Source organism: Chrysemys picta, unplaced genomic scaffold (genome assembly GCF_011386835.1).
Source record: "Chrysemys picta bellii isolate R12L10 unplaced genomic scaffold, ASM1138683v2 scaf661, whole genome shotgun sequence".
In the NCBI taxonomy this organism is placed as follows: Eukaryota; Metazoa; Chordata; order Testudines; family Emydidae; genus Chrysemys; species Chrysemys picta.
Genome location: NW_027053368.1, coordinates 1980 through 16682, shown reverse-complemented (window position 1 = coordinate 16682; position 14703 = coordinate 1980). Strand labels below are relative to the sequence as shown.

At 45.0% G+C, this 14703-nt stretch overlaps 1 protein-coding gene across 4 annotated transcripts in view; it reads right to left on the bottom strand.

The window, feature by feature from the left end:
* The window catches only part of LOC135972103 (microtubule-associated protein 2-like), a 29232-nt gene extending 15933 nt beyond the window's left edge, over nucleotides 1-13299 (bottom strand). Inside the window, exon 1 of one of the 4 annotated variants that reach the window (XM_065579679.1) lies at nucleotides 12540-13299. In XM_065579679.1, the coding sequence (XP_065435751.1) occupies nucleotides 12540-12797 (258 nt within the window). In that variant the 5' untranslated portion in view covers nucleotides 12798-13299. Of the gene's footprint in view, nucleotides 1-12535 lie in introns of all 4 variants that reach the window. The other 3 variants (XM_065579678.1, XM_065579681.1, XM_065579680.1) reach the window with 3 other exon arrangements.
* Between the last annotated feature and the right edge of the window lie 1404 nt (nucleotides 13300-14703).

The following is a 14703-nucleotide window of genomic DNA, read 5'->3' as shown; positions in this document are numbered from 1 at the left end:
AATCTTTTTTGCACCCCATGTTTTATTTTACAGTATTTAATGGGAGGCACTGGATGACTTCTCCAAGGCTTTTGACTTTATTTGCAAGATGAACCTGGTGGAGAACCAGCCCTTTTGGGTTAGACTGTGTGGGATACTGCCCATCACACGGTTTAGACATTGATGTAAACAATGTAACAATTTTCATACAATATAGCATTTATAAAAGGATGATATTGTGTCTCGCATTTGATGGAGGTGTCGACGTGAATTACGCTGCTCTTCAGAGTTCTTGGCCCTTATCGATAAATTAAATATTTTGCAATTGACTTCGGTGAAAGTATCAAGGGGTTTTATTGGATGCCTTGAAGTTTACTTCCTGAGGCTGACAGACTTTGATTCCCTGAAGAAAGAATCTTGACCTTAACTTTCTCTCCTTATGATCTCAATAATCTTCATATGTGGGATCAATGTCTAAAAACCTAATTAATCATTCTGGTAAAATCTCCTCCATTCTCCCCAAATTCTGACTTTCTGTCTGTCTCTCTTGCTAGATTCATCTCCTGGTCTACTGATCTCCTTTCCTGAAGTCACATTCCTCTTTAGTCTGTTCCTGCCGACCTCTACATCTCCCACACCCTACCTCCTTTCCCAGTGTCTGCTTTTCACCAGCCACTTCTTCCCTTTCTCTCTCTTATATATATCCTGGCTCCACTCCTGGTTCCACTTCCTCTCTTTTGTTCTGTTGTTTAGTTCATCCCACCTCCTATATCAGAATCTCCCTTCCTTTCTTTCTCACCAGTTGTATTTCTTCAATTCTAGGTCTCCAATTCTGCTCTCAAGTGAGTTACCCTCTCGTTCAACTTGAACTCCTTGTGATCACAGTTCTCCTTGGTTTGATTCCATCATCTTCTATTGGCTCTCCTCAGTGTGTGTTTCAGCTTCACTGCCCTTACTGTGTGTTTCCCTGATCAGTCAGACTCTTTAACAGTTATTTTAAGATTGTACAGCAGAAACTCCAAATCTGAAGGCACACAAGTGGCCAAATACACAAAAGACCACTCATCCTGTGTGCCAGGAACCATCTTGAAAAGCTTTAATTAACCACGCCTCCCATCTCCCCAAACACACACAATGTAAGTTCATTAATCAAACGCCCCCAGAACGTTGTCTATTGGCTGCAAAACAGAACATCACAGGGTTAGTTCCTTTACCATCTCCTTAAAATACAAAGGTCAAATAAAAATTAAATAAAGTGATGCTTTAAAAATGGCTGCTCATTATTGTACATATTTTGCTCCCTGTGTCTTCTGAGTCATATCTTCTTAAGTTTACTGTCTGCAACAAAATTTTTACTATTGCCAGCACTCCAGAGCCAATATGAATGCAGGAAAAACAAGCTGTATGCTATTCTGTCTGATGCATCATCAACACAATTTCCAGCTGAAGCGTGATACCAAAAACACTTCGTGCCAGACCCTCAGCAAATGCAAATCAGCACAGTTCCGTGGACTTCAACAGAACTGTGTTGATTCACGCTAGCTAAAGGTGTCATTAATATATAAGAAAACAGCTATATTTTTCTATACAAAGACCAGCCTTCAGTAATCACAAAGGAAAAAATGCTTTGACTTCAAAACAGCAAATCTGTTACAGAATTTGATATTTAATCCATTGAGGGAGATTAAATATGGGAAACCAACATCTTGCTTTTACACTTACTTTTCTGAACCTCAGTGAATTTTAATTTATTTAAACAAACAGATTTCTAGGGCCAAACTGTCTGCTGATGCAAATGGATGAACTGCCATTGAAGTTACTGGAATTGCAGCCATTTACCTGAGCAGACTATTTGACCCTTAAAGTTCCATTTCACTATCCTGCATAGATAGTTTCCTGCAAGCTTTTTAAAAAAAAAATATAAAAGAATGCCACACAAACCATCTTGCATTTAGGTTAAAAGGTAACATTGACATTAATGCCCAACACATGGTTTATTGTTATCCCTTGTTTCAGTGACTGAAAATCATTTTCTGTCAATGCAGCATAATTCTGACACTTCCCATTAGAGGTACGGTAACATGTAAATGCAGTAGTAGAATGCCCTTTTCCCCTTAAGGCTCACACTACCACTGCTTAAGCAACTAGCCCTGCAATGCAGCACCAGCTACACAGCTAATCGGCTCTGAGCATTAATTCCCAAAGTACTACCCTAACTGCATTAAGGCAGCCGTCCTTCTCTTACTGATTGCAAGGAATGATGTTGCATATTTATACGCATGCACAGAGGGTAGATCCAGCAGAGCAGATTCCATCAGAATTTTGCCTACAAATGATTGGAATCCCATGGAAGACTCCAAAGTCACAAGGAATTGAGTTTGTTTTAGAGCAAATTCTTCTCCCTTCCGAGGTTTCTGTCCTGTTCATGTTTTCTGTACTGTCTCTCTGTGCTGGCACTGTCCACACGAGACTGGACTCATTAAGGAGTATGCCCTGCTAGGTCATTATCCCTGACCCAGATTGATCCCTGACTATTTACAATGCTGTTTCCCAGCCCGCGGCTTAGTACAATCAACGCCCATCCCTAAATAAAAAAGGATCAGAGAAGATTAAAACCAATGTAAAGGGACCATGAGAAATAATTTATGATCCTGATTCAATAAAGAGGATCCTGTATGGCAAATGAAGGGGAAATGGGTTATCAGCCAATTTCTTTGATTTAAAACGATATGCCAAGGCAATAATAAAAGCAACATTGGGTCAAATTCTGAGTTTGTTTAATCTGACAGTCTGTAGCATATAAAGCTAGGGTTACCATATTTCAGCAAGCAAAAAAGAGGATGGGAGGAGCCCGCCCCCGCCCCATCCTGCCCTAGCCCCGCCTCTGCCCCTCCCACTTCCCCCCTCAGAACCCCCAACCCTCCCCCGGCTCCTTGTCCCCTGACTGACCCCTCCTGGGACCCCTGCCCCTAACTGCCCCCCAGGACTCCACCCCCTACCTAAGCCTCCCTGCCTCTTGTCCCCTGACTGCCCTCTCCTAAGACCTCCCCCCTAAATGCCCCCCAGGACCCTACCCCCTACCTGTACCCTGACTGCCCAAAACCTTATCCACACCCCCACCCCCAGAAAGCCCCCCCCAAAACTCCCGACCCCCCCCGTCTCTTGACTGCCCCCTCCAGAACCTCCCTGCCCCTTCTCCGACCCCCTGGCCCCCTTGTTGTTGGCCTTTCTTCGCCTAATGTCTCTGTGAACTTGCTCAGGAACGGCCTGAGCCATTCGTCCCGACACGCTGGGCAGCAGTGGAAGAGGAGCGGGGGAGGAGCTCCCGACTGCCGGAGGCGATCTGCGAATGCAGGGATGGAGGGAGTGATCTCTGCTGCAGGGGGGAGGAGGGGCTCTCTCTGGCTGTCGGAGCCCCATGTAAGTGGCACCAACCGGCCGGCTGCCCTGTTAGCTGCGCGCGCTCTGCATGCGGAGGGGGGGGGGGGGGGGAGGGGAGGGAGGGGGTAGTCCGGACATTTACAAATTCCCCCCGGACGCTATTTTTAGCTCAAAAAGCCGGACATGTCCGGGGGAATCCAGACGAATGGTAACCCTAATAAACCTCAGACAGCATGTAACTAGCTTCACACACAGTTGATTGATCCTGAAGAGGTCCGGGTCCAGTGTGGATAGGGGCATGTAGTGGGGCGGCTCCCCGCACTCCAGCGGAAAAAGGGTTCAAGTCAGCCCTGGGAGAAGGTTGTGGCTGAGAACTGCTAAACTGGGCTGATGGGGGAAATGGCCGCAGCTGGGCCACATCCCAATCAGGCCACAGCTGGCCTGTATAAAAAGGCTGTGAGGCAGAGGCCCAAAAGAAGTCTCTCTCCAGGCTAGGAGAGCAGGGCCTTGCTGCCTGCAGAAAGGGCACTAGGAGTGAAGCAGGGCTGGGAAGAGCTAGAGGAGCACGCGAGCTCCAGGCTGGCAACTCCCCAAGCTGCAGGGCCTGGTCCAAGGCCCCTGCCCAGGGGTAGTGGTAAACATTGGCAGAGCTTCCCTGCACCAGGATCTTCAGGGACCACAAAGCTCATAACTGCCTGAGGCTGCTAGCAAAGGACACGGAAACTTTAAAATGAGGTAAGCAATATACACTAAACCCTCTTGGGGCACAGTCAGCCAGTGGAGTTACCCCAGGGATGAATTTACCTGCTGCTTTGGAAGGAGTCATAAAGGAAAACCTGCAAAATTTCACCCACCTAGCTATTTTAACTCCCATTACAACAAGAACTGTCAGAACCACTGCAAAGCAAAGCTTTATGCTTGTTTAATTGACCATCAGACAAATCCTCTGGCCTCAGATCTGCACTTGGATGGGAGATTATACCCTAGCATGGACCAAGATGATAATGATAATCTAAAGACCCCTTGCCATCATCCCTCCCTGCTGAACTTTGTAATGCACGCCTACGTTTTTGCCATGCTGCCAAGCAAACAGGTTTCGTTCTGCTTGAATGAGAGACACTGCCTTTGGTACAGTGGGAGTGAGGGTGCGTCATGACAGCTATCTTTCCTGCTTGAGCCAGCTGTGTCGTTTGGAGCCACCGGCAGCCATCAATTTAGCAACGTCTGATGGAGAACTGACAAGTCGCTCCAGCCTCAGCTTCTCTCAGCGGCATGTTGCGAATGCTAAATAAGCTAAAATGGCCATAATAGGCTGAGAGGACATTTTGTTCACCACCAACTTATGCACATGGCCCCTGATTCAGGAAGGGCATTTAAACACCTGCTTAACTTTGACTCCAAAGGGACTTAACCACATAGTTAAAGCTGAGCACATGCTTACGTGCCCTTCTGGATTAGGGTTGCTTTCCTGAACCAGCGCCACGGCTGGTTTATATTAGTTTTTCTAATTTCTGGTATCCTTGTACCCTTTCCCCTTCCCCACCTGTTGTGTATCTTGCCCTAACTTAGATTGCAAGTTCAGGGTGGGAGATGGTATTTTCCTATGTGTTTTGTGGCACGTAGCACAAAGGACATCTCTGACTAGGCCAACTGCACTAGGCCCTGGCTGCTGCGGTGATACAACTTAAAAATAATCATTATAAAATTCTCAGCCTTCTTTATGCAAGTGAAGAATCAGCCAAGTGACTTGGCAGTATGCCCTGCACAGGAGATGCTGAGTAAGAGCATCGTCAGCTCTACTGCTCCTTGGTCATTTGAGCTCAGGTGACGAGCAGAGGGGTTTGAGGAGGGAGACAGGTAGCTATTCACAGTACAAATGGTCTTGGCACCACTAAGGAGCTCTGCTGTTGGCCTCAGAGGATGAGCAAGACAGTTGCAAGAGACAGAGCTAGAGAGACCCCTCTTGTGGAGGGGCAGGGTGACCTGGCAAATGGAGGGCTGGGAGCCTGCCAACAAAAGCCCCGTTTGCTTGCTTGCTGGTGCTGTGGAAGTATCATGATTAGTGTGTGTGCATGTCAGAGAGAGAGAGACGGGGTAGGAGAAAGGAAGATTAAATTAGGGAAGGGATCAGAGGGGAAAAAGTATGAATGTATCAAGGACAAATTGATTACCAGGCTGAGGCCATTTCAGTGCGAGGGAAGTTGGTATACAGATCCTACCGTGCTCATGAGGCTGCAGTTCAGCCCCCAGACTCTCCCAATTAGGCTTGACAAATGCAGCAGCTTTTGGAAGCAGGTTTGCAGAGGTGCCAGAGTCAAAGTGGGGAGAGGGTGCTCTGGCTCTCTTTGGGGCTGCTGGCCTGGTCCAGCTCCCATTAAAGTCAATGGAAGGTTTCCCCACTGGTTTTCAGTGGGAGCTGGGTCAGGCCCCAGCTGAGTACTAAGTGCTAGTGAACTTGAGCAAGTCTCTGAATCACCCCCTGTGCTGCAGAGTCAGCACAAGCAATTGCGCACAATTGTTCCACTTGACTGGGCTCAGACTCCACGTGGCAGTGCGGTCTCTCAGCATTGCCTGGAGGAAGATTACAGTGTCTATAACGAGGGAGTGCAGGGGCCAGACACCGACATGAGAACCTACATTGTACGTTACTTAGTTTTATTGCGGTGATATTCTTTCTGACCCCAGGAGTACAGTATTACCAGGCCGACCGGTGGTTCAGTGTCCTCACAGTATGTCTACGCAGCCCACGACAGCTGTAAAAGTGGCTGAGTATACAAGCTTTTGAGCATCTACACAGCTGGTTTTAGAGTGAAGCGTGAGCCCCGGGAGACTGAGTCCATTGATGGGCTGGGAGGTTCGCTGCTGCAGGCTGTGTAGATGTACCCCTGGAGTGCTGCCCTGGGGGAGACCCAGCCTTGATTCCCGGCATGGAGTATTCGCTGCCACGGGCAGCGGGCCCTTAGAATGCTGAAATGGCTACAGGTGCCTTTCCTGGGGGTTGTGGATGAGACCAGCCCTGGCCAGACTCCTCAGCCAGGAGGCCTGACATCTGTGAATTGTGAAGCCTAAGCAACCGAGGGCAGTGTGCAGGAAAACAGTAGTATGGATCGGGGGGCTTTGTCCGTGTGATACTGTATGGTGGTTAAAGTGGGCGTGAGCGTGCTCTCGATCACCGTCTCTCTCCTTGGGAAATGAGAGTCTCAAAGCCAACTTGCAGGTACACACTGCTTCTGTTCCTCAGATTTAGTAACTGTTCCACGACGGCCCTTCGGTGCAGGATCCCCAGCTGCTTCTCTGGAGAGAGTTAATGCCTGTTTACAGACTAATGGGTCAGGGAGGAGTTTTGTAAACATATTTCTTAAATGTCTCCATGCAGCAGTGATCACCGCTCTATAAAACGAACAGCCCAATCAGGAAGTTCGGTAACAGGACTTGCTTCTCCCCAGGTTTCTTTTCAGGCCATTCTCCCCTCACTGCCCTGAATTAGCTCCCCTGAGGCAGTGCTCATTGTTTCTAGCAGGGCAGATGTTATTTCATCACTTTCTTTTTACTGTCACTTCTTCCTTTTTGCGTGTGTCTCTTCTGTTTCTCTACTGTTTTCTGCCTCTTCCTTGCCCACTCGCTCTGCCACCAAACTCTTTCTCTCTCCCTTTCTTTTATGCTCATCTCTCCATTCCCTTACCACAAGCCCTGTATCCCTCCCAATCCTTCCATTCAGCCTCACTCTCCGCTCGACCCCCAAGTTCACTCCCTCCCGTTACCTCCCCAATTTCCCCTAATAGTTCTACATTCCCCTTCTCCTCCTGTGTCACCTACTGCCCATATTTTACCAATCTCTGGGCCCCACCAAAACACCATAAACCCCCCACCGCAGAGCCTAACCATCTATCATGTACTCCCTCCCATACACCTCTCCGGTGGATTTATATTTTCTGGAGAGGGAGGCTGGGCTAGTCACTTGTCTCACTGTTGGGCTATGGTCTCTGCTGTAATTTTTCAGCAGACTGTCCTCTCCCCGAATGTTTGTCAGTCTGTCAGGACCAGCATTTGGCACATTGGCAAACAGCCATTTGTTCTCTGACATGGGATAAGACAACAAAGTACCCCGGCCCAGGCCACTATCCTGTGGCTCTGATAATGTCATTCTGGGAACTCTCTCAAATTGTTAAAAAAAGTAACTACAGGTAACTACATGAGCAATCCAAACCCCCTACGTTATAGCCCTACTTTAGGTATATCATGAAGAAAGAGCTCAATTAACTGAGTCATTATACATAACGACACATTAAAACAGCTTATAAGGAAAAGATTTTACAATTAATCCAGCTATTTTTACCTCCAATTATATAAATTGGCCAGATTAGTCATCACATTACTGAATAAAAAAGAAATTCAATAACAAATACATTTTAAACATACTAAACAAGCCTGATCATTTAAAGTCCTTTGCAAGTTAAATATGTGTTGGATTTTGAATTAATAACCTACTGAAGGTGTTGTGAGGCATCGATAGGATTCCAGAGCTATCCCTTCCAAATTCCTGACCAAGATTTTTCAGTGACCAAAGTGCTACTATCGCAGATTTTACAATGAGTCAAGTGCATGCTGGGCGAAGACACTCCAAGATTATTCAGGACTGTGCAGATACTGATTCAAAGCCCACTGAAGTCAGTCCACTCAACAGTGAAGTACATATTTATGAAGTTTATACAGTAATACTCCCTTTAGAACACATATTTCACATAACAGTTGGCTTCATGAGAGCTACAGTTCTGATCCTGTATTCATGGAGCGCCCAATATATTTCCTGGAGCACCCAATATATTCATTGAAATTAATGGGGTATGTGCACACACACACACACTTACTGATTTATATGAGTATTTTGGGTGTTCCAGGAATATATATAAATCAGGGATCTCTGGATCTATTCTATTCTCAATAACTGATAATGAAAGAATACATTCATTTTATAGAAATAATTCATAAAATATCACTGCCAACACTTGCACTCTGTGCTGGCTACGAGTGGGATAATTGGTGCTCTTGGAGTGCCAGAACATCTGACTTTCACAGTATCTCATCATCATGATCTCTCCTCTCAACAAGGCAGCTTGCCAACCAAGCCTGATTTCATTCTTTCTTTAGATTACAAATTTGGTTGATAAAGGTATCTGTACAGATGTAATATACGTAGAATTTTAAGGCTATGTCCACATTACAGCGGTAAGTCGACCTACGCTACGCAACTCCAGCTACACGAATAACGTAGCTGGAGTCGACACATCTTAGGTTGAGTTACTGTGGGGTCTACACTGTGGGGGGTCCCGTCAATTTACCTTACACTTTTTGTCAGGGGTAGAGTACAGGGGTCGACTGGAGAGCGATCTGCTGTCGATTTGGAGGGTCTTCACTAGACCCACTAAATCGACCACCGGTGGATCAATCTCAGAATGTTGATCCTGGCTGTAGTGTAGATGTAGCTTAGTATTGCATGACTTTCTGATTACAAAATAAGCACTATACAGTATCAATGAAGCACATGTTAAATGGGAGAAAACAAAGAAGGCCGAAGTGGACACCTTTATATACAAGGAATCTGCTATGCTACTGACCTTCCTTACACTTTATACAACAAAACGACACCAAGAATGACTTTCTAAGGACTATTCCACAACCTAAAGTTGGATCCTGCCCCACTCAGTCTTATGCCACTGACTTAAATGGGGGGCAAGATCAGGCCCTGAGTCTACCCCACTGCAGTACCCTCACTGAAATTCCCCTCCATGGATTTTGTTTCCATTTACAAGGGGGACAAAGATCCTGCTCTGTAACTCAGCCATTACCAGTACGATACCAAGGGAGATTAATCAAAGCCACTGCAACAGGCTGACAGAGGGGATTCCAAAATTGAGGTCAGGCTCAGTGAATCTTAGGCAGATGCTGAAAGAGAGACACAACAGTAAAATTTTAACGGCGCAACCCTAAGAATGTCACTTGCGGTGAGGTATTCTACATGCTTCAGTGATAACGGTTATTTCCCCCTTCAGTTTCAGAGTTGGGTGAGGTGCCTTTGTCTGAGCTGACTACCGCTAATGCTGGCTTTCCTCTCAGCCCTTGAGTTTTACAGCATGAGCTCTGTGATGGGGGGGGTAGTGCAGGAGTGGAGGAGAGCCATGGCAGAGGGAGGCCACACCATGCCAGGCAGTGTCACGGGTGTTTGGGGTCTACATCTCAATTTCTTACTGGCACCTGAGTTAATCAGAGGCAGGTGAGCCTAGTTAGGCTGAAAGCCTTAAAATGGAAATGAGCTCTTATCAGAAAGGATCAGGCAAGTGTCTAGTGACCAGAAGAGAGGCCCTGTTTGTACTTATGCTTCCATTCAGGTATTTTTTTGTTCTGTACTTATAGACTACAGCATGAAGACAGCACAGCCAGGGTTTCTTCTGGTATGTGTTACTGTGGTTGCCCCAGGGAAAAACACGATAAATAAATTTGAAGCCCCAGTTTGGTTTAATTATATTGCTTTACCTTGGCTCCCTGTACACTTTCAACTATAAGTTCTTAGAAGTGTTGTATTTTAGGTTATTATTAATTATTTGTATTAAAGTAGCACCTAGAAGGCCTGACTGAGCTCAGGGCTCCATTGTGCTAGAAATTGTAGATACATGTAACAAGAGTCAGTCCCTGCCACAGAGAGCTTGCAAAGTAAATACCTAGATAGACAAAGCGTGGGAGGGTAAATAGAGGTGCAGGGAAGTAAAGAGGCCCAGCTAACCTCACACAGATTAGTAGCAGAGCCAAGACTTGAACCCCGGTCTCCGACCCCCTAGTGTAATGCCCCCACCATTGGACTACACTGCTTCAACTATAAATGCCTTATTGGCCAACCCCTTGCCTCTGAAAGCATTACCTAAAATATAAGAGAAATCACGGAATTAGCAAGATGTTTGCTGCTGTGCACTGCCAGAGACTCATCCCATCTCATTCCCCATCTGGACACTGTACAAGTAGATTATAAGGCCTATCTTAGGTACTTATATGGCTCCCATCACTGTAGCGTTGTATTTATCCTCACAACCCTCCAGTGAGGTAGGGCAATGGTATTATCCCCATTGTACAGATGGGGAACTGAGGCCCAGAGAAATTAAGTGACTTCCCCCAGGTCACACAGGGAGTCTATGGCAGAGCAGGGAACTGAACCCTGACCTCCCAAGAAAACATGACCTATCAGGAAAGGCTGAAAGAATATGACATGTTTAGCCTACAGAAGAGAAGACCGAGAGAGCCTTTGACAACAGCCTTCAAATAGGTATAATGTTGTTATAAAGGGCTGATGATTAATTGTTCTCCATGTTCGCCAAGGGTAGGACAACAAATAATCAGCTTAACTTGCAGCAAGGGAGAGTTAGGTTAGATCTTAGGAAAAACTATCCAACTATAAGGATGGTTAAGCACTGGAACAGGCTTCCAAGGGAGGTTGTGGAATCCCCATCACTGGAGGTTTTTAAGAACAGGTTCGACAAACACCTGTCAGGGATCATCGACCTGCCTCAGTGCAGGGAGCTGGAGTAGAGGACATTTTGAGGTCCCTTCCAGCCCTACATTTTTACAATTCTGTGTCCCAGGCTAGCTCTGTAACCACTGGACCATCCTTCCTCTAGTACTTGTTGTAAAGTGCCAAGCATACAATATAATAATAAAATACAATGAGCGGAGAGTGTGGGTGATTAAAAAAGCATTATATACAGGGACAGATTTTCACCTTACACACCCCTAGGCACAGCATCTTTAGTGCCCCCCCTGCCTACAGCTGACCTTTGTGTTGCACACCGTTTTAGAGAGGTCAGGTGCCCCTAGAACGCAGGCACCCCTAGGCACGTGTCTACTGTGCCTAACTGGAAATCTGGCCCTGACTACATATGACTATTTGTCGCTAAGTATAGAAGGAAATTAGATTACTGGGAAGGGAAAGGGATCCTTCTACCCAAAGGACAACCAAGAACATGTCTGCACTAGTGCTTGCACATCAGGTTTACTTTATCGCTGGGCTTTTGAGTTGTTGCTAACCACAAGGATAATTTTTCAACATTTAAATCTATATATTTTAACAGACCTATCATTTCCAGCACAATCTCTTATGAAACTACTTTAGGGTCTGGAGATTAAAAACTGTCCAATTGCTGAGAAATTATGGGTGGCATAAAGTGCTGTCAACAGCCAGTAAATGGTACTAAAATGATCTTCTTAGCATGCATGGATGGATGCATTGAGGGCAGCAGTGCCTGTAAAAGAGAGAAACTCCCTTGCATTGTGCATTTAGGGCTTAAACTGTGAGTTTTGCAAAGGAAAGATTGCTGTTTGCTTCTAAAATAAGATGCCCATCTTGCATATTTCATTAATTTTGATACAATCAGATTTTTTTTCATCAGGCTGAATCCTAAAGTCCTTATCCAATTTACACACCAATGACACTCCCGATGATTGCAAGGGGAGATATGCCTGTATAAAGTCAGAAAAAACACAAGAGGGCCAGAATATGGCACCCTTACTAATGTGAGTAGTCCCTTTCTCCATGAGTAATCTCACTGATTTCAGTAAGATACTACTCAATGGAATGGTGGCAGAATCTGGCCCTGAGAAAAGACTTCAGGATTTCCCCTAGGAAAAGGGGAGCATTATCACACAGCAACTGATTGGTTTTTTTGCTTCATGATATCACAATAGGCCTGACTCTCATCTCCCCTACACCAGAATATCCATGGAGCTACTTGGGGTTTACACCTGACTTTCACCAGTCAGAAACCAGGCCCAATGTCATAAATTATTTAATGTTTATATTAGCGTATTGCCAGCTGTCCTGAATTAGGATCAGGGTCCTGCTATGGTGAGCACGGTACCTACACAGATGAAAAAAACATGGTCCCTGTCATGAAGGGTTTGGGCTACCCCATCAAAGCCCAAAGTTTTATGTTACAAGTCTCTTTTTTGCAGTGGAGCAATTAAAAGGATAGCAAAGGAAGTACTTATAAAAAGCAAACACCAGGGCTTTGCCCTCTGAGAGCTCGCACTGCACACGTGGGAAAACGCAACGTGTTCCCCTTCAGACCAAAGTGACCTCAAAGCAAGAGATTATAGGAGAAAGGGAGGGTGGGCCGGAGTCTGGTTTTGTCACCTGCTGTTTCTCTGTCTCCTGTGGATAGCTCTCCATTGATCCCATTCTCTTTGGTTCTAGAGTATGTGCCCTGTTGCCCGCGTTCACCATATCCTGCTTCCTCATCCTCTCTGTATGGAAATCCATTGGCACTTCTGACCAGTCCGGCACCTGCACCAGCTTGCTCCTTAATTTCAGGGGAATGCGGGTGTGAAGAAGCCTCTGTTAGTTGACTTGAAGTCCAGTGCGGTGCCTTGGCTTCATCCTTCCTATCATCTGCCATTTTTCCTCTCTTTCTCTGTCCTGTAATTACATTAGTAAGATAGATCAGCAGTGATCCGGGGATGGTTTCCCCGGCTCATTGTTTACAACCCTAGCATAGCACATACACATTTCTCAACTACATTGTCAGGGAACCCCAAACCACTGCCAGGCAAGGGGTTTACAAGTAAATCAAAGTTCACTTTGCACATGACTGAGTTGCTTTAAAAAAGATTATTAAACTGTACGGGCCAGATTCAGATTGACCTCAATGGATTACGCTGGTTTCTGCCACTGAGTTCTTGATGGAAGATCTTTCATGAATCAGTTTTGGGTTCAGTGAGTTCAAAAACATTTGGACATAAGTAATGGCAAATGACTCATTCCTCATGGAAACAATGACATCTCCTGGTGATGGAGGAGGAGAATGTGATGATGACTCTTTAGCTACAGCTACTATTATTAATTAGTAGTAGTATTGCAGTAGCACCTAGAAGCTCCAGTTATGGACCAGGACCCCACTGTGCTAAAACAAAAAGATGCTCCCTGCCCCCAAAGAGCTTATAATATACCGCTAGACATGGCAGAAACAATATTCATGAATATTCATTTGGATTCTGAACCTACGTTTGCCTTTACCGCATTTAGATCCCTTCTTATTCATGATTTGCAAACGTTCACACACATTTCTTTTGTTCACATAAATGTTTGGGGAATAGCTGCTCTTCATACAAGTCTTTGTGAATAAAGGTATTTATGCATGAACACAAATAATATAACACTTTTCCTCATTTGCTAATCTCCTGTTTAAAATGTTTCATTCATTCCATCAGGGAGCAGAAAAAGTACCATGGGACTTAGGCTTTGTCTTCACTGTACAAAAAAGTGTGGTTTTATATCGAGAGTTAGCTATCTCAATGGACAATCCTAGTGGAGACAATGCACAGGAGTTTTTACCTCGATATAGCTAGTCGAGCTAAACCCCAGGTGGGAAGGGCGTCGGGCTGACCTTGACTAGCTAATCAGCTACGTCATGGCTAAAGATTACTTGTGTCTTATCTTCACTATGATGTAAAAACTTGATGCAAAGAACACACTTTTTTTTTTATCAGTGAAGACAAAGCCATAGTTGGCCAATCCCAAAGAGCGAACAGTCTAAGAAAGCAGTTTGCGAACAGCAGATAGGCTGAAAATGGCTTGTCAAAACTATTCTGTAGATAGTTAGGATAAACAAATGTATTCACCGGAATCCGGATCAGTTTGTAGCTGATTTGTAAACAGAACAAAAGGCTAAATACACAGCAAATAATTTCCGCCACTCTAATCATATATTGACTTTCTGAGCTACTGACAAATTTTTCTTTTAATGAAAAATCCTGTTGAAATAAGAATATTAGTGTTCAGTTACAATAATAATATCAGTCACTCAATTTAACCCACATATAAAAGTGACTAACATATATACTCACCTGCAGAAATATAGCATTGTGTATATTAGGTACTAGATAGCATACTTCTTTGGGGAACACTGGACTGAGTAAAAACCCTATAATATTTTCTCTTTGCTGTAGTGAAAATGGGAAGCTTAGCAAAATCACAAGGTGCATTGGGGTGGACAGAAGGACTTATGCATCTCAGTCAGCCACAAAAATATGATAGTGTTTTATATTAACTAGTCCTTGCCCTGTGCTTTCTCCCAGAGCCAGTGCTAGGCCTAAGTAGACTAAACAATTGCTTGGGGCTGCAAACATCTCAAGGGGGCCCTCGATTTACTTGTTATTATTATTATTTTCATAAGAATTTGCCTGTTTTAGTATTGTATGTGTGGGGAGGCCCACAAAAATATTCCTGCTTAGGGCCCCCAATGGGATAGCACCACCACTGCTTCCTCCTCTTCCTTTATTCTCTGTTGTAAGTCATATCAATTA